At 37.7% G+C, this 20602-nt stretch overlaps 1 protein-coding gene across 4 annotated transcripts in view; it reads right to left on the bottom strand.

The window, feature by feature from the left end:
* The window catches only part of AP2A2 (adaptor related protein complex 2 subunit alpha 2), a 48766-nt gene that overhangs the window by 5421 nt on the left and 22743 nt on the right, over window positions 1–20602 (bottom strand). The window contains exons 3-19 of one of the 4 annotated variants that reach the window (XM_027459676.3): window positions 18274–18416; window positions 17272–17465; window positions 15378–15507; window positions 14306–14407; window positions 12749–12857; window positions 12092–12242; window positions 11510–11678; window positions 10498–10635; window positions 9191–9373; window positions 8369–8466; window positions 7963–8194; window positions 6708–6881; window positions 4705–4868; window positions 2923–3000; window positions 1928–2010; window positions 1078–1167; window positions 152–275 (exon numbers count right to left, since the gene is read on the bottom strand). In XM_027459676.3, coding sequence (XP_027315477.1) covers window positions 152–275; window positions 1078–1167; window positions 1928–2010; window positions 2923–3000; window positions 4705–4868; window positions 6708–6881; window positions 7963–8194; window positions 8369–8466; window positions 9191–9373; window positions 10498–10635; window positions 11510–11678; window positions 12092–12242; window positions 12749–12857; window positions 14306–14407; window positions 15378–15507; window positions 17272–17465; window positions 18274–18416 — 2362 coding nt within the window. The remainder of the gene's footprint in view (window positions 1–151; window positions 276–1077; window positions 1168–1927; window positions 2011–2922; window positions 3001–4704; window positions 4869–6707; window positions 6882–7962; window positions 8195–8368; window positions 8467–9190; window positions 9374–10497; window positions 10636–11509; window positions 11679–12091; window positions 12243–12748; window positions 12858–14305; window positions 14408–15377; window positions 15508–17271; window positions 17466–18273; window positions 18417–20602) is intronic. The other 3 variants (XM_027459677.3, XM_027459678.3, XM_027459679.3) reach the window with 3 other exon arrangements.

Raw genomic sequence — 20602 nt, 5'->3', positions numbered from 1 at the left:
AACTTTGTTAGGTCAAATTTTCAGGTAAATCATCTACCCAAGATAGCTTTGGATCTTGAGACTCTGTATTCTACAATTTAGTCAGAGGTCCAAAACAACAAAAAATCTTTCATTTAATTAATTCAATAGTATTGAACTACTTCGTTTTTACCTGAATTGAATGTTCAGGATTGGAGCTTCCATGAAGTCTGACACACATTCAATGTTCACAACCTGTTGAACCTGTGCACCTCCATCCACTGTGGGGTCAACAGGCTTTGTCTGAAGATTCAGGCATGAGAAGTGGCTAAGGAAAATCGTCAATGAACTGATAACTTACAAAAAAATTTGAAAGAAGCAAGTATTACTGGTAAACTGTAGGAAGAATTAACGCTGTGTCTGTTGATTCTCTGTATTCTACTGAAAATTCAAAGCCCAGGTCTTTTAAAGCTAAATTGTTTCTTTTCATATTGACCTGCCCGGAAGCAATAGCTCCCACAATTCTCAGTTACAGAAATTGTGCTAAAGGTGTTCCCAAAAACATTTGAGAGCATGCAGTCTACAATAAAAGACACCAGATTAGCTTATTTTGATTTGAACATTACAGTGATGCTGAGTCAAACACATTAGATTACATACTATCCCAGAAATCTTAATTTTGCAATATAAAGCATTAAAGGGAAAAACTGTAAAGGAAAAGCTTATTTTAAAGCACTGTCATCTTTGAGTACATGCATTCTTCTACCTACAGCTCAAGTCAGAAGTCATCTGCTAATGCAGCACTTGAAGAATATCATGTCTATATCTCAACTACCTCATGACAATGGAGAAAGCTACCAAGTTACATTACATATTTATTCAGAATAACACCCCCTTATTTCAAGTGTAAAAGGTGTTTCTGTAAGCAGAACTTTAAGGAGATTCTTCCATCACTGCTCAAGATTTGTTCTTTCTATAAGAAGTTTAGAAAGATATCAGCAAGTTCCTACTTCATGTTTGAGGACATGAAGTCCTGATCCAGCAAGTTTTATTACACTTATGTGTAGCATAAAACACAAACCCCAAAGAACAGGCAATTGGTACTGCATTTAAGGATATTTGGCTGAAGGTCATCTGAGCAGATTACTGTTGGAGTAAAATTCAAGAACTGTGTTGATGTCTTATTACCATAGAATATGAACATACGTCCTAGAAACAAAAGAAAGCAGAAGTTTTAGGCACACCGCATGTGATCATACTGGACTATTGTGCTTCAAGTATCTAATACATTGTTTTTCTACACTTCTTTGAAGCAACTTTTAAAATCAAGCAAAATTTACGTGCTTTATCTTGCCAAGATATTCACAGCTCAAAATAAAATAACACGTTAAAACAAACCAAGAGACCTCTGTGTCCCACTAATTATTTAACTGCCTGTATGAAGTCTTCCAGTTGCTGGAAAATGCTACCATCTCTGTAAAAAAGATTACTGCAGTACCAAAAGTAATGCAGAAGGGGTGAAGCAAGCAATCCTATTTCTGGACAGTGCTCGATTCCAAGCTCCTCATTAGATACTTTCACTGTCTTGTACATTAATGTATTAGGAGAAAAATGTCTAAAAAATATTGTGCTTCATAGTATTACCATAAGCTCTACCATAGGATACAAAAAAATCTGGAGAATGGTCCCTTTATAAAACTCTGGCTGTATGGGCCTTAGAACTATGCAGTAAGAAGTGGAACTTGGAACCATTTAGGCTCCCATTTCATCTCAGATACCAAAACAACTGAAAGGTTTAAGAAAAGAACTCACACAGATGCCAGGGACACACAAACAGCAAGGTTTAGAAAGACAGGTTAGGCCTGAAATTACATTCCCCTCTTCAGCACCCGAAAACTAAGCCCTATCCTCAACCTCGTGCTGATTTTGGGGTTAATAATGCAGACAGCCACTGTTTCTGAAAGCTTACCCAGGTTCTGTCGAAATTCAGATTTCAATCCAATTTGTAGCAACTGATTTTCAAATAAGACTCCGTTATTTTTACACACAAACCTAGAGGAAGAGAGGGCAAATGTGTTTTAAATTAAGACACACTAAACAAAATTCAGAACCACAAAATTCAGGGTTTACAGAGTGGATGAAGATTGTTGTTAACCTAGAGGGCATCAGTCTGCGAGAGAGGCTTTTGCAGAAAACTGCAGTTAAAAAGAGACAAATCCATTTTACAACCTAAATCACCACTTGCAGGACACTAAAATAACTGGAATTTCTATCTGATAGGATGCCTGAGAAACTACAAAGTAAGCCACAATATGCTACACACACACACACACACACACTATTAAGGACCAGGCAACAGACTAGGATTTTTCTTATTCATATTCTTGACAACTTCTGAAATTCATTAGGCTGGCGCAGAATTCAAAAGTTGGAAGCTTTGACTGTTTCAACCTGAAAGAAAAAAAGAGTTCCCTTGTTTTTATCAGTTCTGTATCACGTACATGTTGACTTGGGAGCTGTATTTTTTTCAGTCATTTTGAGAGAAGCACATTCTGTAGTGATTTCAGTCCTTCTGTCTGTCACCCTTCACTTAAAGTAGAAGAGGTGGTCAGCAAACATTGGCCTTTTTCATTCAAGGCACTTAAAACATACTTCCAAATATCAATACTTTTAATAGTTTACCCTTTTTTCCTTTTTTTGTGAATAGTTGCAAAGCTTAATATACAACTGTCATTGCCTTATTTTAGAGCACTTGGTGATAGCACTGACTCATAAAAGCCAGCTCTAAGCTGTGTTTTCACAAGCATCTCATAAAATGCACAGTATCTACAGACGTGTTCTAGTCACAAGTCTGACAGTATGTTTGTCTGCTTTTGCTGGTATTAACTCAATGTATACTATAGTTTTGCTTTGTAACTATATTCTGGAAGTTGCCCAGCCTTGCAAGGTTTTATTATTGCTTACTTGTGAAAAAGCTCATCAGCATCATGCACAGTATCAGCTGGTTCCTCAGAAACTACCTCAGATGAAGCCAGGTCAGGGCTAGTTCAGGCAGCACAAAGGAAGAAAGGTGGTAGCGACAGAGACAGCAGGAGTTAGTAAAGACAGCTTAGTGCTTAGTTACTTCTTTTACCTCCTTCCTCAAAAACGGCACTGCTGAGTTTAATGCATGAAAAAATAATTAGCTGCCCTAGCTCATTACACCTAGAAAGGTTTTAGGCAGTGATTCCCCCCCCCTCCCTCTTCTATCCCCCAGCCCACCCATCCCTGATTGTTAGGAACCAGGGATTCCTCCTGAAGGCAAGAGATGGCTGAAGGTGTTCAGTAGCTTAAGTTTATACGTCTTAACCAAACCCTTTTGGGTGGTTAATTGTGACAGTAGAAAAGTTTTAGTTCAAAACCATAAATGTAGATGTATATTAGCTACTGTGATGTGCACTTTGAAGCAGACACCTCATCAAATTAGTGGCATTTCTAACTACAACTGCACAATCAGTTAACAAGTATACCAGTTACAATACTCACAAGTATTTAAAATGTAGGCAAGAATATACGGGCACACAGAGAATGGCTTACCCAAGTGACAGATTAGAAGCAAGAGTGATGACAGCATTAAAAAGTGGAAGGAAACTATGAAAGACAACTTCTCAACAGAATTAGAGAAGTGTTTCATTACCTACAGACAGACAGACCAAGGGGTTGAGCAATGCTATGCTTTCTTCAGCAGAAAGAGAAAACTCTTTTCAGGCAACTTTTTAGAAAAAGCTCCAACAAACTTGTGTTGTTTCTTACAGTCTTGGTATCGTATAGTATTATGAAATCACTTATCAACTTTCAAGAGAAATACAGGATCAAGTCTTAAATCACTGCAAACCTGCAACAGTATATTGCCTAGTATTAAATTTTGATAAAACTCTCAATGGTTCAGGTAGATTAGTTTCACTGAGTATATCTTTTATATTAAGATACCTTGCAAATTTGTCATCACATCATTCTAAATTTGGTCTTTGACAGTAGTATCATGTACCTTGGCCAAAGAATTACATATTTTTAAAGATATACTGTGATCTTACATTATTTTCAACATTTTAGCCAAATAACATTTAAGTGTAGCCACAGTGGCTATTAATTTCAAAGGGATTAATAATTACTGCACTTGACAATACAGTTAGCAATATAATTAGGAAGATACTTGTAAAAAATCCCCTTAAAAAAGAAAAGCTTGTTTTGTTTTTCTTTTTACACCTGTTTGTCAGACAGTAGCAGAACAATTTCATTATATCTTGAAATTCTGAGAACCAGTATCTCTAGATATAAACCAACTCATTGTTCCAGTATCAGTTTTCCGTTAAGTATATAGATGCAAGAACACTTTATGGAAACAGGACAAGTCTAAACATATTCATGTCAGGCCAGACATCCCCCAAATTCAAGATAAGTAATTGAGATGCAGAAGCAGCTTAGTTTAACAAAGAAGTAAAAACCAGCATGAAAACTAGGCAAGACTGTGTGGCTAATATTCTCAGGCTCATAACTACAGACTAATTTTCCATGAGCAGAGGTATTCATTAAAGGTAGCATATCCAGCACAAAGTTCAGGAATACCTCTCTTGCTGCACAACTACCACCCAGGAATGCATTCAATAAACTGGAACAAAACCAGAAGTTATTGTTTGATTTCTTGTCTCTAGTCCTGTTTCAGCAGACAAATGCTTTCTCAGATACCTTGCAGGGTGACATAATTACCTCGCAAAGTTGTCGTCAGAACCAGGAGCAAGAGGTGCAACAGCAGAAGCTGAATCTGAAAATACATCCACCAGGAGGCTACCACTAGAGGAAGGTGGGGGAGCTGAATTGGTGAGAGGGGCTGCACCCAGACCCAGCAGATCCGCAGATGGAGAAGGAGTAGACTAGGGAAGACAAGATACTTTGGCGTTAATCTACAGCAAGACTAAAACACAGGTGACTTTTTTGCATAGACAACTAAGCTATGGCAAAGTGCCCCTCCCCTCCTCAAATAAAGACTGGAACAGACAGCAGAAGGCTTCATGAATGTAGTTATCCCCTTGTGCTTCAATTTAAAGTCATTTACAGATGTGGCTTTCTTTTTTTTTTCTTTGAATACAGCTATATCCATCTAATGGCTTTGTATATAAAAAAAAACTTGTATCTGCAATATGGTTCTGTGGAAACCAAGAGAAATTAAGTACCACAGGGAATACAATTTTAAGGTATTGCTTTTCATTCATGAAGAATCCAGCAATAAAGGCAGTGACTTTTACTTAAATTGACCATTTTTTAGTCCTCAGTTTTTGAAGCTTGGCAAAACTTAGAAACAATGCAAAACCTAGCTAGCAAAAAAGCAGGGTCTGTAGTTAGTTCAAGCTGCAAACACTAAAAGTACAGGTGAGATTTTAAAGAAAAAAAAAATGCTCAAAATGAACAGGTCAAGTAACCAGGACACAGAATCATGCACCATTAATAAAGGCCTCGTATGTGCCCAGGTCATGTGCAAGAACAAAGCACAGATTGTTAAATGAAGCATTCATGCATTAGATATTAGCATCTTAAAATACACCAGACATGCTGAAGATGTAAGTCATGAGATAAAAGAACAAAAATTTCAGACTCAGTTCAAATACAAACCAACTCAAAAGTTATCATATACTCCAAAAAATAAATTGGATGCAGGATAACCAGAAATTCCCTGGCTATTTGTTTTTCTCAGAAATCAGTTAATAAGAAAACTCAAAAACCAAGGAGCTCAACTCCAATTCAGAACATATTCTTGGCATCTATGACGGAGGTCATATCCAAACCAGTGCTGAAGGTAACTTAGCAGAATTTCTTACATTGCTGCACCTGAAAGTGAAGCTCATAAGACATAATAAACTTTTATCTATCAGACACCTTAGTCAATTTGGCATGCAAAGTTTGGCATCTCTTCTGCTGGAAAGGTGTTTCTGTCCATTAAAACATGCTGCATTTGGAACATGCACTCTAACATACTGCAGTGATTAAAGAATAAAGTTTTAAGGCAACTAGAAGGGAACGTGCTAAAATACTACTGCATCTCAACTGCATTTACAAGTTATGCTTGTCAATTAGAACAGCATCAAGTATTATGTTATGGGAATAATTCGTCCAAGCAGCATTAACTGACTTTAAAATGAGAAGTTTCAGCTCAGAAAAAACAAGACTCTGGCCCTGCCCACCATAACTGAACTCTAATAGTACTGTTGACTAAACAACACAACTTGGATGTCCTTAAATCAATGAAAGCATTGTACACTTCTAGTAAAGAACAACAGTAACCCAAAAACACAATGCAGAAGTAGGTAAGTTAGACAAAGCAGAAGCAGCTGATACTTTAAAAAGAGTAACTTGAATTTGAAGTATATTGATTTTATCATCTCGCCTTCACTGCAGCTTTACCAGCAAGGAAGTCTCCGTTTCTAAGGTTAAAGCAATGCTTTTCAAAGTTTTTGTTTTGTTTTTAAACGTATTGTTTGTTTAAATTGCAGACAGTTTGCCTCATTTACAGCACAGCTATGATTTTCAAAGGAAAATTGCAACCAAGCATATGCAGGGAATAGCTGTATGCTCCCCAATACTTTATAGCAAACACCCATAGTTTGAAATTTAAGACAAGAAGCTTTAAATTCCTAAAAAGCCACTTTAAGGAAATGAGTCTTTCCCCACTTTCACACCTTCTGAATAAGTGAAATAAGAACAAATTATAAACTCACAACAGCACTGGCATTGACTGAGGCAGGTTCAGCACTTCCATTCATATCAGAGCTCCTCTCCTTTTTGATCTCTTCCAGGTCAGTAACTGTGCCTGGACCTTTCTTCTTCTTGAGTTTAGCCAAAATAGAAGATTCCCTCTCTGGAAAGGGAGGCATTTCTTCTAGCACTGTGGCCTTAACATGGGGGGAAAAAAAGTATATTAGTTGTATTTACAGAACAAGCTAAATCAACTTCCCAGTCTTTGAAGATAGGTTCAGACAAAAGCAGAAATAATTACCTACACAGAAAGTGACTATGCAGTACGGTACACAGTGGTAGATTAGACTTGCCTTAAAGAGCAATTTTTTTTTTTTTTTTTTTTTTTTTTTTTTTTAAGTTTTCTGAAGTCCTCCCAGAGCAGTTGTTTACAAGAACAGGAATATATTACCTGTTTGGTAAAGTGCTACTACAAAAAATGTGCGTGTGTGAGAAGAGATGATAAAGAAAAAAGCGACCATAGCAGACCTGGACTGAAACCATAGAAGGTTATCCAATGATGTAGTCTGACCTAAGCATTTATTAGCTGTCAAGACTGAGAGCGCCATGTGCTGGCCAAGTCCAAGAGCATCAGGTTAAAACACTCAGAAACTTTAGAGATGAAAAAAAAAAAAAACCTGCACAGAAAACTACAAGTTTCCTGCCCACCAGGAAATAAGCAGGTTTCACACATCTTCAGAGAAGTCTGCATCAGTTTAGCATAAGCATCAAAAAAGCTTAGGATTAAGTGAGGACTTATTATTCTGTTTAGTCTCAAGTCATGCATGCCCTTTGTCAAGCAGTTATTTTAGCTGCGTTACTTCCTTTTGCTCACCCTTAGAGCTGCCATTAACTTTTCAATAATTGCAAAGCTAAAGGACATCGAGACACTGGACCAGCGAGTGGAGGAATGGAAGTGGAAAAGAGTTTCCACATCTGAGAGTTGTAAGACTTGATCTAATATGTACATCTTTGAAACACTTGTCAAATCTCTGAAAACCTAGAATGCTATATTAAAATACAAATGGTCATTTGTCTAAAGAAGTAACAACTTTGGTTTTAGCTCTAAATTCAATAGGGCTGTGGCTGAATTAGGCACAGTAAAAATGATCAGCACCCATGCTACGTTCTTAACTCTGTATTAAGATTTCTGATCCATCAGCTACGGTTTAGTGAAGTTTATTTATTGACAGAAGAAACAGCTGGAGTTATGCATAATAAAAAAGTTTCTGTACTTACCAATATATCAGTACTGGCAATAGTACTGAGCCTCAAATACTCAACAGCTCTCTGCTGCAGCTCAACATCAGCATTCTTTAGCTGACTGTCACTGCGCAATACATCTTGAATTGTAGTTTTGATTTCTGGAAACAGGTTCACAAACTTGATGTAGGTAGACAGAAGCAGAGCTCGGGTAGGAACACTACACAGATGAAACTTGGAATGTAGCAAGTTGAATTGGATAAGGGGACTGAAGAATAGGAAGAAAAATAATTTGTTAGGTTTCTTTTGACAGGATAATTACAATGTCATTACTATCAAGAGCTGACTCATTTGTTAACTGGCTTTTACAAACATTAAACAGATGGATTCTTCCCAAAAGAAGTACTACTACTTCAGTGAAATATTTTAAAAGGTGTTTTACCTTGATCTTGGATCACCTGCTATCAGATTTCCAAATTCTCCCAAGATGTAGCCACCTACTTTCACAAGATTCTCATGGCATGCTGGAGCTTGAAGGGCCTGTAAGAACACATGAATAGCTACTGACCTGCAGTGTTTCAAAAAAAGATCTTTTTCCATCTGTCACTCCCATGTCTAGTTTCCAACTCTACTTTCCTAGAAGAGCAGATCACAGGTCAAGGCACTACAGAACCAGTTATGAGAAAAGCACAACAGGTGGAACGATTTTACAGAAGAATCTCTATGCATTACTGGCCTAGGAGTGCTGCTAGGCCCACCTAGCAGCACTGGCGACTTTTGTGGACAAGCACAACTGCTTAGATTTCCCCTGACATTCTTGGAAGAATCAGAAGGCTGTTAATACACTTAGATTAAGTCTTGCAGGAATGTGCTGAAGTTGCTCAAGATATAGATATTGCCCCTTTTGAGCATGAAGAAGCACATAGCAGGGATGAGTTGTGAAAAATCAGCATAAACATCTAGGAAAGGAAACAACAACAAGAAAGTAGAAAGCCCATACAAACAACCCAAGTAAAGTCAGAGCAACAAGGCCAGCTATTTGACAGTGTTCTCCTTTAATAGTTCAAATTCCAGTTCTATCAGATCCTGAACAGAAGGAATGGTTACATACTTCCAGAAGGATTGCTACATTATTACTGAGTGTTTTGTTTTCTTGTATCCAGAAAATTTGGGGAAAAAAATGTAAAAGGTTTCAATTTTTACTACATTTTGAATATTGTCCAGGTAATATAGTTTCCTTACTAATCGCTCCAGTTATTCTCACCTCAAAAACAGTCTTTGCTGCATACCCTTGAACATCATCTCGGTTGATGACAATCTGAATAACTCGGTACCATACTTCTTCACTGACATAGTCACCGGCAATGCGAATCAGATTCAATATTGTATCCACATACCAGGTATAATCCACTGCATACTTCTCAGCTAGAATTGCAACTTTCAGTACCTGTATACACATAAGAGAATTAAGAAGGTTGACTAACTTCTACTATAACCTTGATAACAAGATTCACTTTTATATACACCCAGTGATACCATATGGTAGCCCAAAAGCTTCAGTTTCAGATGCATCTGCTAGCTGACTTGCAACCACAGCAAAGGCTAAAGACCAATATTGAGATTTGGTGTCAGAACACACCAGCTGCCAGGTACTTAATACTTTCCTAGTAACACATCTGAATATGCTACACTAATTGAGAAATTGAAGACCTGTGAAAAAAAAAAATTGGACACTCATGGTAGGCACAGGCCAGCTGCCTTTTCCAGGTCTCAGATTCCTATATCCTGAAGAAAACAATTTGCATAGAAAGAGATGTCCACATAACTTGGTCTCATTTATATTTGTAGTGGCATATTTTTTTAGGAGTAGTAAATTAACAGGATGAAATTCACTTTTGACTCCTAAGTCAGGATAGATAGCCAACATCAACAAGAAAGTACAAAAAGTAAAACAACTGACATCGTATTTTCTGTTCATTCCTCTGATCAAGAAAATGTAGTACTTAGTAAAGCTAAATAATTACTGTAAGCATAGATTTTGGCTACCATTCAAGGAATGCCATTAATTGGGTATTTCGCCTTTTGCACTTTTTCTTCTGCTGGGATGAAGGAGACAGACATCATGCCTCCCTTTTAGCTGATCATAAGGCATTGTCATGGGGAATCCTTAGATTGAAATAGCATCCTCAGAGCATACAAAGTTCTGTCTACAAATAAGTAGATAAAACACTAGTTTTTGAAACTATTAGACAGTTGACTTGAGAAGTACATAACTCTCAGACCTGCAGATCGTATTTGCTCAAGCACTGATAAAATTCACTTCACTATATGCAATGCCCTGTAACTGAGAGTAGCTTTTAGAATTCCTTATTTTCAAGTGTTTTTCTCCCCTCCTCCATTAGTTTAACCTAATGGAAAAATATTCTTTGATATTAGACTACAGCTTTTGTGTTTTGTTTTTTCTTAAACCACAGTCAAAAATCTCTACAACAAACAGTACCCCCAATTAATAAGTGATATATATGGTACCAAAGCCAGCTATGAAAAAATAAGGAATTACAAAAATCTCACAATTTCTTCTCTAATGGAATAATCAGCAGTCTCCAAATAATTCAGCATTTCAGCCACAATCTGTTGGGCATTGCTTCGGTCACACATTGCATACAGGAGATCTACAGCTCTTTGTCGTACGCTCACATCTCTTTCAGTCTGCAAAAAGACAAAAGCAAGGGGTCAAAAGATCTCACCTTTATTTAGAAAACATGCAACTTACTGTAGACATGAAACTCAGTAAAATTCAATTTAAAACAAATAAATTTTAATAATTTTTCATATGCACAATGAAGTTCTATGAATGAGATTGCACCACGTAACTGTCACCACTGGCCACAACTTAACTAATGATTGGCTGAGATTGCCGAATTCTATCATCAGGTTTAATTTTGAACTTGCCTCAAATCAACAGAAGCCCAGCTGAAACAGACGCATATTTTAAGGTTAGACAAACGTATTAACATGATACAGTATGAGCTTGGAAGGAAACAATACATGTAAACACTGAACTGTGCAACTAAATGTAAAAGAAAAACTGTCTTCCTCTTGGCTTCTGGTTTTTCACATAAACTTGACCTAAGAATTTGTCTTTCTGGTTTCTCAGCTTTTGGAAAACGGCACATGCTACAGTGGAAGCTGATCTACTTCACGGCTCCCCATCAGCTACTGCAGTGAAGGTAAAATGTCTGATACCAGCAAGAGAGTATCAGGACAAGGTCTTCCTCGGCATTCTCCGTCTTGTATTTCACCATTTCAGCTTCACTCTACAGGTGAGGAGGGTACCATACTGTTACAGGGGCCACAGGTACAAATAAAAGATTCACTTATAAGTTGCAGAAATAAACTAAAGCTGACCTCTATTGTTGCCATCACATCGTGATTAAGGAAAATAACTCCTTTGGTCCCCGAGAATAACTTAGCCTAACCAGGGATGGGGAGCTTGGAGGGAGGGAAGTTTGGGGGGAAGATGAAGGATGGGACGTGGGAATGGGAGAAGAGACTCAGAACAGACTGCACACTTAATATTTACCTTTAATGCATTGATAACAGTTTCTATGTGTGTTTTCACAGCCTCATGTGAGAATTCAGAGCTGGCAAGCGTGCACATGCTTTCCAGTGCTAGGTAACGCAAATTAGTTTCTCGGTGCTGCAAGAACTGACCTAGCTGGTTACAGGCACGGACTAGTAGATTTGGCTCACTGCACAGAACAGGAGAGAAAGTGAAAGGGTTAAAAGCAACAGATTTGAGTACATCAAATACAGAATATTATTTTCTGCAGTGCACATTTCTTAAAGTGCCTCAGGTGGTGTCTGCTAGAATGTTCTGCTGGTGAAATGAAAATTCAGATACTGTGAGCAAATCTTTGCCAATGGCTTTAAGTGGTGGGCTCAATACAAAATACCCCCAAAAAAGCAAGAAATAAAGAAATAAAAAATATTCTGACAGTGACACCATTCTTTAATGTTCAAACCCATTGCTGTGGTTGTGTTCCAACCTAGCGAGCAACTTCATATTCTGTTTAATCCCAGCTAGTAAAATTCTGTTCAGTGAAAAGCCTTGGCTTTTCATTTCGACAAATCCTGTTGCAATACAATTGTTTTCACAGCTTACCTGTCATGATGTATAATTAAACTTATCGCCTCAAACAGCACAGCATTCTTCGCATTTGAGTGTTGTACTTTCTTTGACTTTGGTGGCTCCTGTGCTTTGTTAAGAATAGTTTCCAGGCATTCTGTGAGACGACCACGTACCGCAGGGTCTTCTGGAGAAGAACAAGCCGTTGGACAACTTCACTTTGCTCAACACCCTAATTCCTATCTTAGGCCTTCCACCTTGCTAAATGCAGAGATTAAACTAAAATATTCTGGTACATTAAACAGTTCATCTGCTCCACCCCCAACCACAGTGTACAGTTAGCAGGAAGTCTAAACCACACTTTAACTTAAGTAAGAGCAAAATCCAAACACAATCTGCACTGGAATATATTTCAAGGCTATAATATAGTTGATAGCATTAACGTATGCTTAAAACAGCTGTTGCAAGTGATTTGCAAATTGCAAGATGGTTTGACACTTTAAAATTAAACAACATAATTCAAGAAAACATAATAGCTCAGAGCAATCTGAAATACTCGGAAGAACAGGCTTCTGTATCCTTGTCTTACAACATAGTGCTTGCACTCCAAGTTATAGTCACACTACAGCACAACAGCTCTTTGTAGATAATGCACTGTGTTAGAAATGACCACTGTTGTGATTTGTGCATTACCTGGAGGTGGATAGCACTGTAAGAGCCTCAGAAGTTTCACAGATAGCCAAGGAGCAGGAACAAAGTAATATGTATAGTCCTGAAGATCTGTTGATGCAGAAGTTACAATCTGTAAAATAAGCAGACAGCACCTCAGCTACTGAAGTTAAGTGACTTGCAATCAAGACCAGCACCCCAAGAACACTGTAGGTCACCTTTGACAGAGGCTTACAAAACTGTGTCACTGGAAATGTTTAATGAAGTAGGTTAATTAGGTGCAAATTGTCATACTATCAAGTATACCATCAGGTTCTCTAATCATACAGCAGCAGACGGAGTTTCTTCCTGAAAGCATGCTTGTTTTTCTTAAGAATGAAGGCAGCCATCTCATAGCATCTAAATGTTTAACTAGAAGCTTGACTTTCTGTGATTCAGCAATTCATAGATTCCACAAACAGAAAGCCTAAATAAATACAGTGTTATACTTGACTGACCATTGATAGGTGAACTTTGAATTTCAAATACAAGACTCTATGGAACACTGAACTAACATCTTCATTACTATTCCTGCTCCAAAGCAAAGAACCAATAGATTTCACAGAAGAGGTTTATATGAATAGAGAGAAGTGTGACAAGAATAAACTAGGTTTCAGAGGGAGCACCTCTTTTCGTGGATTTCTTTTCCACCTTTGATTCTAGGGTAAGCATGAGTCTGGCATTAGCTCTGCTCGAAGAGATTCCTGACTGATTCTTGCTGCTCCTTTACAGAACAACTATGCACTTCCCTCAGGACTCCCTTGCTTTTAAGTATTACACAAAATCTTCAGATTTGAAGAGAAATGAAGTATCTCTGAACTGTATGTAATTTATTTTGGATATAAGACTACATAAACTTAGGCTTAAAACATGTGTGAAGTATTATCTTCCCATGTCTTGAATACATTCCAGAGACTAAAATAAAATAACACAGTAATGTATGTTTTCCAGCATGGAGATACGAACTTGAAGATTGCATTTGTACAGAAATGTTTCTGCTCCTCTCCCTGCATTCCATGCTCCTGCTTCCCTACACCCATTTACAGAATATCAAATACTTCTGAATATTATTCTAGCAGCAGCTCAAAAGTGGAAATACGAAGACAACTCATCTTGTAAGAACCTTAAATAAACTTAAGAGCACAGGCTGTAATCTTCAAGGGTTCCGTGCAGAAATTTGCAGAACCAGCCTTTGATCCAAGTACTCCTTGGTGTTATAGTGGTGTTATCAACGGTCTCACTGGGATTATTCAATATAGCAGTAGCTGAGAGACCATTTTGCTACACACCCATGCAGTATAGCAAGGGCTACACCAAAAAAAGTTTGGGCAAGCTAAAACAGTTTTCTGTCCAGGTAAGCAACACACCTTAGAACAAAACCAGATGTATGAAGTGAAACCGAATCATCTTAACTGCCTATGGTGTACTAAACTAATCTGACATAGAAAGCTGAATAAAAAAGCAACAGTAAGCTAATCTGACCTAGAAAGCCAAGTAAACTAAGCAACAGTAAATTATTGTCAGGGTTATCATTGGACTCACTCTGCTTAATCTAGACACCGCCAAGGAGACAGAAGTTTTAAACTCTTCTGGGTTCTTCTGTGCCAAAGTGGTGATCAGACTTGTAGCTGCAGTAACCACACCCTAAAAAGAAAAACAAAACCATACAATCATTTTAATAAAAGCTTAGGATGCTGTTTATTAACACCACTTGAAGCAACTTTTAATATACAAGAAAAACAAAGTTAATCCCCATGACAAAGGCCCATACTAAAAAGCCATTTATTTTGCCAACAGCTAGACAAATTACAAGTCTTTAAATCTGGATAGGACCTTCAACGACATGATACTGCCATGTGTACAGAGCATTTCATTCTATTTTTGTTTTAGCTTTGTCTCACGTTTGGGTAGTACATCTAAAATCATATTTAGATAGCTATACTAAAGGCTGGATGCAAATTGTCTTCTTACACAAGAGAAACATGAGAAAAAAATTAGATGCAGCAGCTCATCCAGAAGAAGATTCTGGAAGGCCAATATGAAGAGAGGGCTTTGTAAAAGACAAATGTTCTATATTCCTAAGTACTAAATTGCTTCCATTACTGCTGAAGCGCAGGTCTAAATAGACTTCTTCCTAAAGTAGACAGACAGGAAAAATACAGAACCTCTTATCTAGAAGAATAGGGCTTTTTTGAACCATCAGAATAAGAATGACAACACGGATACCACAGGACAGTGAATTTCAAGCGCTAACAAGTAAGGTTGTAGTCCCAGTTTAATACTAAGACAATCGGTATTGCTGATACATACATATGACTTAGGATCACAAGGCACAGGATTAATTTACAGTCAGACCAAATAAAGAACTTGTGCATACCATTCCTTTTACTTCCAGAAAAAATTAAGGTAAGCAAGACTTTATTAGAAATGAATATATACAGCAATTAACAAGAGAACAACTTTTCCTTCCAACTCTTTATGCAAGCCTTAAGTAAACAACAGCCCAGCTGGTTGAAAAACACTAGAGGAAATAAATTCATAACATACTTAACAGCTGAAGTGGCATCATTCTCTATATAGAATAGGCCAAAGAAACATAAGTAAGTCAATTTACCAAGTGCTGGTCATTGAGGAGATGTACCACTCTGGACGTCCAGTCTCCCATGGGGACAAGGTCAGGAGAAGTTCTATACAAACGCAGCAAGCATAAGGCAGCACTCTGCTTCACACTATCCATAGTATCTCTGCAAGACATAACCAATATATCTTAAACCCAAATTAAAGCCACAGCAATATTCACAGGATAGTACCATGTTAATCTGTGCACTAGCGTGGTAGCAACTTTTCAACAGAAGTTTGCTAAGTAAGTTCTTCCTGTGTTACAGTATTTGTTGTTAAATTTGGCCAGTAAGTTTAACTATACAAGTTTTCAACCATTACATATCCTTAGCAGCCTCTATAATGAGGCTTGGCTACTTAGAGAGACATCTCACATCTTTTCATCAGATCTGAAGGTTCATCATCAGAGCTCCTAATTGAGTCAAGCTCTCACTGAAGTACCACAAGCACAAGCTTCTTTCAGACTCAAGTCAAATATGGACTCAAGTCAAACAGTTAAGATCCAACACATTACGTATCTGAGCACAGCTGGATCTCCTGATAGGTTCTGCATGTCAGACATGAATCATTAACTACTCAACAGCTAGCATGCAAGTTAGCTGTCTATTACCAAGCACACAACCCACGTGTCTGTTCATCTAGCCATCCATACTGCTGGCACGGGAATTGACTGTTTTAGGAACAGCATGCTACTACTCCAGTTCACTGAGCTCCTTTTCACAAAATAGGGAATTAGTGGTGGTGTGTTTTTTGTTTGTTTTAAATATATTGCATTTGTCATAACAGCTAAAATACATTATGGAGCATTAGCACTGAAAGTTTTAAGAGGCAGTTTAAATTGTGTGATCTTGGTTAAATATTCAGAAACTTCTACAGGAGTTCAGTCGACTTGTTCTTTATGAAGTTAATCAATTTCTCATGAGATCATGTGGGATCACAGTTCAAAACCAAAACCCAAACACATCCCCCCCGCAACAGCCAAAACCCTCGCCTCAAACTTCTTCAAGGCCCTGAAGACTGATCTCAGAACATAAAAAAATCAAAGTTCAAACAAGCCTGAACTGAAGGTGCTGTGCTCTGACTGATGACCCTATATGAAATTTTTGGAACTTAAGGGTAGCTTATTAAAGCTGTGACTCATCATTACAGTGTTCTCTCTGCTATGCTGCATGGGGAACAGCACCCTGGCAAAGACACAATAGGACAGGACAGCAGCAAGCCTGCCTGGGCCCCAGAATGCATCTTCAAAATAAGTTTCAAAACAAAATCGTTACAATATACAAACTATACAAACTGCAATCATAAGCTTTATTATAGGTTTAGTTAACTACAGTTCCAGACATTTACCTAGTCTGTTCAGAGACTTCCTATCAACAAAAAGAGAAAGTTAGAGATCTGGCTGTGACTACTTGCTACTTACTGGAACTGCTGTTCACATGGTCAACAGAAGAGGCAAGAACTGTCACTCCACAGAATATTCTCACATGCTTTATAATGTCAGGAATATTTTTAAAAGCTTTTATAACAGGATTTATAGTTCAAACCTCTATTTAGGTACATTTATTTCTCTTTCCTTCAAGACAGGTAAGGGAAGTAAAATAGACATTTCAGAGGCATTCACTACCACACATGTATATAGAACAAAAAAATGTTTGCTACACAAAGCCTATACAAGATGTTGACATATTCTTAATTTCTCATGTTGTATTTCTAGACTTATACAAGGAATTCCACGCTCAGGTATACCAAAATATCTGCAGTTATTGGAGACTGTCACTATCTGTACTGAAAGCACAGTAGCTCAAAGCATGGGTTCAGCCACTTCTGTTGAAGTGAGTCACTGAAAAGGTTTACTGGTGTTTTGTTTGAAGGAGGCACATCATACCTACCCAGCTACAAGTATTTTTGGAATTTCTCCAGCAAATGCTTCTGCCATCTCCCGGCTACCCACGTTAGCAATACAATGCAGAGCTAGCCCCATGAAGGTGGGGTTGCGGCTTGCCAGATCATTCTTGATCGCGTTGTTTATTAAACGAATCAGCTCACTGTTGGAGTTCACTAGTACGGAGATGAAGAGATATCCCTGTGTTTCAGGAAAAAGGAAAATTGATTTTAGCTGACATGTTATGTTCTCTTTTAATGCCACAACTAATACTTTGAGACATATAGTTCTTGTGCAATACCAAATGTATGTGCAGAAAGATATTTAGATACCAGAGTGAAGGCTAGAAGGATGAAGTGCGGATTAATTAGTTCAATGTTTCTGTAATTTATCATGTTTTAGAGAAAGATGGGTCAAGGCCTATCAATCTCTTTCAGCACATACTCAAAATATTATTTTGGATGAAAGGGATACTTGAATTGTATGCAAATGAAGAATTTGGCTTATTGTTTAGACTCTAGGAAGCTACACTTGTGTGATAAATATGACCTTAACCTATGAAAATTTAGAGATTCTTTAGAGATTCTGAAAATTAAAGGTTACTTGCCTATTCTGGTTCACATATTGTACAGCTAGCCAGTACATAGTACTTGCAGTGGAACTCATACTTGCATTATAGTTTGTTATTAGTAGCTAATGTTTCTCTGAAGTCTCTATTTTTACCTGCTTGCAAGACTCAAGGCAGTTACCTAGCAGGAGTAACAACCTTACAGAGTATATATTTTAGCTGTTACAATTAGTGGAATTTATTTAGACCGTACAGCAACACCTCTTAAGTCACTTAACAAAGCAAGATTCCTTGTGCACAAAGGTGTTTACATTTTTAAAATCACTGCTAGATTCAAGACAAGGCTTTCATTTGAGAGAGGGAGGAAAATTGTTTTGCAGGCTTTACAGCTGAAGCAGACTGTTAAAATGGTTTATCTTTTGCAGGGATGGAGTTACTCACAATTTGCTTTTCTGTGTATCTATTGGAACTGAGCAGGTTAACAGCCTCCATGTGACCAAAGTCAATGTCATGCCCCAAGAGAAAGATGAAAAGCAGCTTGCAGACATATTTTTTCTTACTGTAACCATCCAGAGCCTTGTCTCCTAGAAAGCAAGGAAACAAAAAGCAATTAAGTCTGCGTTGTTCCTATACCTGCTTTCCCTCCCAGCCACGGGGAAGGTTCCACTGAAATATCATATATCTTAAACACAGTAACAAGACATAGGTGTACCTAGTTAGGAAGATTGGCACTTGATTCACAATCCATTACACTACAAAATAGAAAATGCATTGGCATTCAGTGAACAATAAATGAAAATTTAATGTACTGTTGGGTTTTACAATCTCAAACGTATTGTCCCATATGCAACATATATAACCACATACAAGCGTACAATAGAGGCAGATCACTATTTCCACAATTTCAGCAGAAAGGTAAGAATTCAAATTATTGCAGTACTTAAATTTCACATTTTAAGTTGTTATTTGAGCTTTTGTTCACTCTACTTTGAAAAAAAAAATATGCAAGAGATCCACACCTCTGACCTAACTGGGACTAAAACTCTTTACATAATTTTGTGCAAAAACCAACACGAATGTTTTTCTACATACATGACAGCTAGGATTTTTTTTTTATTTAGATTCATTTTAAAAGAGAAACAAAATGTAAGCATAAAATTGCAGTTTTAATATGGATGGAGGTACCCTTCAAATCCTAGCCTTTAGACAGCGGTTGATCTTACAGGATTTGGGTTGTTTCCTTTTTTAATGACAGTGTACCAGTTATGAATAAAAATAAGCTTTTTGAAGCTTGAAGCTATTTTTATGCTAAGCAAAGAAAAGCTGCCTTCATGTCCATACTGTGGAATCCAGCACGTCACATCTCCCTTAAACACAGGGAGCAGCATTACCTAAGATACTCATAGTAATGAAGTCCTGCCATACTGGATCCTGTCAGGAACCTCTCACTGCAGCCAGCTCTGCAGAAAACTGGCCCAAATCATGCTTTCTTTGAGTCACACACACAGTTTGCTGCCATAAGGCTATTTTGCTGCTGAGTCAGCAGCCAAATGAATCCTGGCCTGTTTGCTTTACTAGATACCCGAATTAACATTAGACATAACAGAACAAGATATCCAGATTAAGAAAAAAAAAAAAAAAAAAAATTTCTTTCCTTCTTCGGAAGTAATATGGCCCAAGGGAAAAAACATACCCAGCCATGTACGTCTATTCACTGTTGCTATCAAACTACAGCTTAAGCAGCAGAATAAAGCTTTCTGCATTTGCAACTTGGGGAAGGAATACTTCATATTATATTATTTTCCTGATAAGAGGGTACTCAACAGCCGAAACCTCCTCCCATTGCATTATTGTAAGGGAAAAGAACCGTGTAAATCAAAGACATCCTACTTATGAAAGGCAGAATATATTAGATATATATACACATACACACAAAGGCAGAGTGACAACTTTAACTTTTAAACATTTTTCAGCTGCTACCATAAGAAAGGTTTCCACAGGCTCTTAGCATTAGATTTTCAATTTGTATTCTGTAAGAGATCTGAAAGGGAAAGAAAGAATCAATGCATAAGCCAGAGGGGCTTTATATTACTTCGTGATAAGCACACGCCAGCTAGTGACAAACCAACTGTTTCCAGGTGAATGATTTAAGGAACAGGTGATGCTGGATCCCATTACCAGATACAATTATGATCCACAGGAGGGGACACTAAACACCCTGAACCCATTTAAGCCTCTGTTCCCCTAGTGGCTGAGATCTATGTAATTGAGGACTTGCTATGGTATTTAATAGCATTCCTATCACTAGTTACTTCTCTCAGAGATACAGATAGACCAAAAGGTGTCAGAAAGTAGCTTCATATCTACTTTACCATAAGTGGAAGAAACCTGAGCCTGCAAGACCGAGTCCAAGACTCAATTGTTGCTGCCTGTTAGTGCAGCATTATGCAGAAGTTGCAGGTATAAAACCCATTCTCTAATTTTGCCAAATGGCTCTGCTGTTGCCTTTTGAGATCAGAAAGGAAGAGGGAGTACAGAACACTGCAATCCAATTGTTTAAATTAAAAACACGAGTAGAGGAAAGTATGCATGCTCAGAACTGGACAGATTTTCGCAACAAAGTATTTGTCGTGACTTGGCAATTCTTTTTTTTCAGGTTCAGGATTCAGGTATTTAAAGAGTTATATTCTTCCAAGCTACCAGCATTGGTAGAGCTCAGATTAACAGTGGCCTTGAATTGTAAGGTATTTCAGGCATCTTTGATAGCAGT

The sequence above is a fragment of the Anas platyrhynchos genome, chromosome 5 (assembly GCF_047663525.1).
Source record: "Anas platyrhynchos isolate ZD024472 breed Pekin duck chromosome 5, IASCAAS_PekinDuck_T2T, whole genome shotgun sequence".
Classification (NCBI taxonomy): Eukaryota; Metazoa; Chordata; class Aves; order Anseriformes; family Anatidae; genus Anas; species Anas platyrhynchos.
This window is presented reverse-complemented; position numbering and strand designations above follow the sequence as displayed.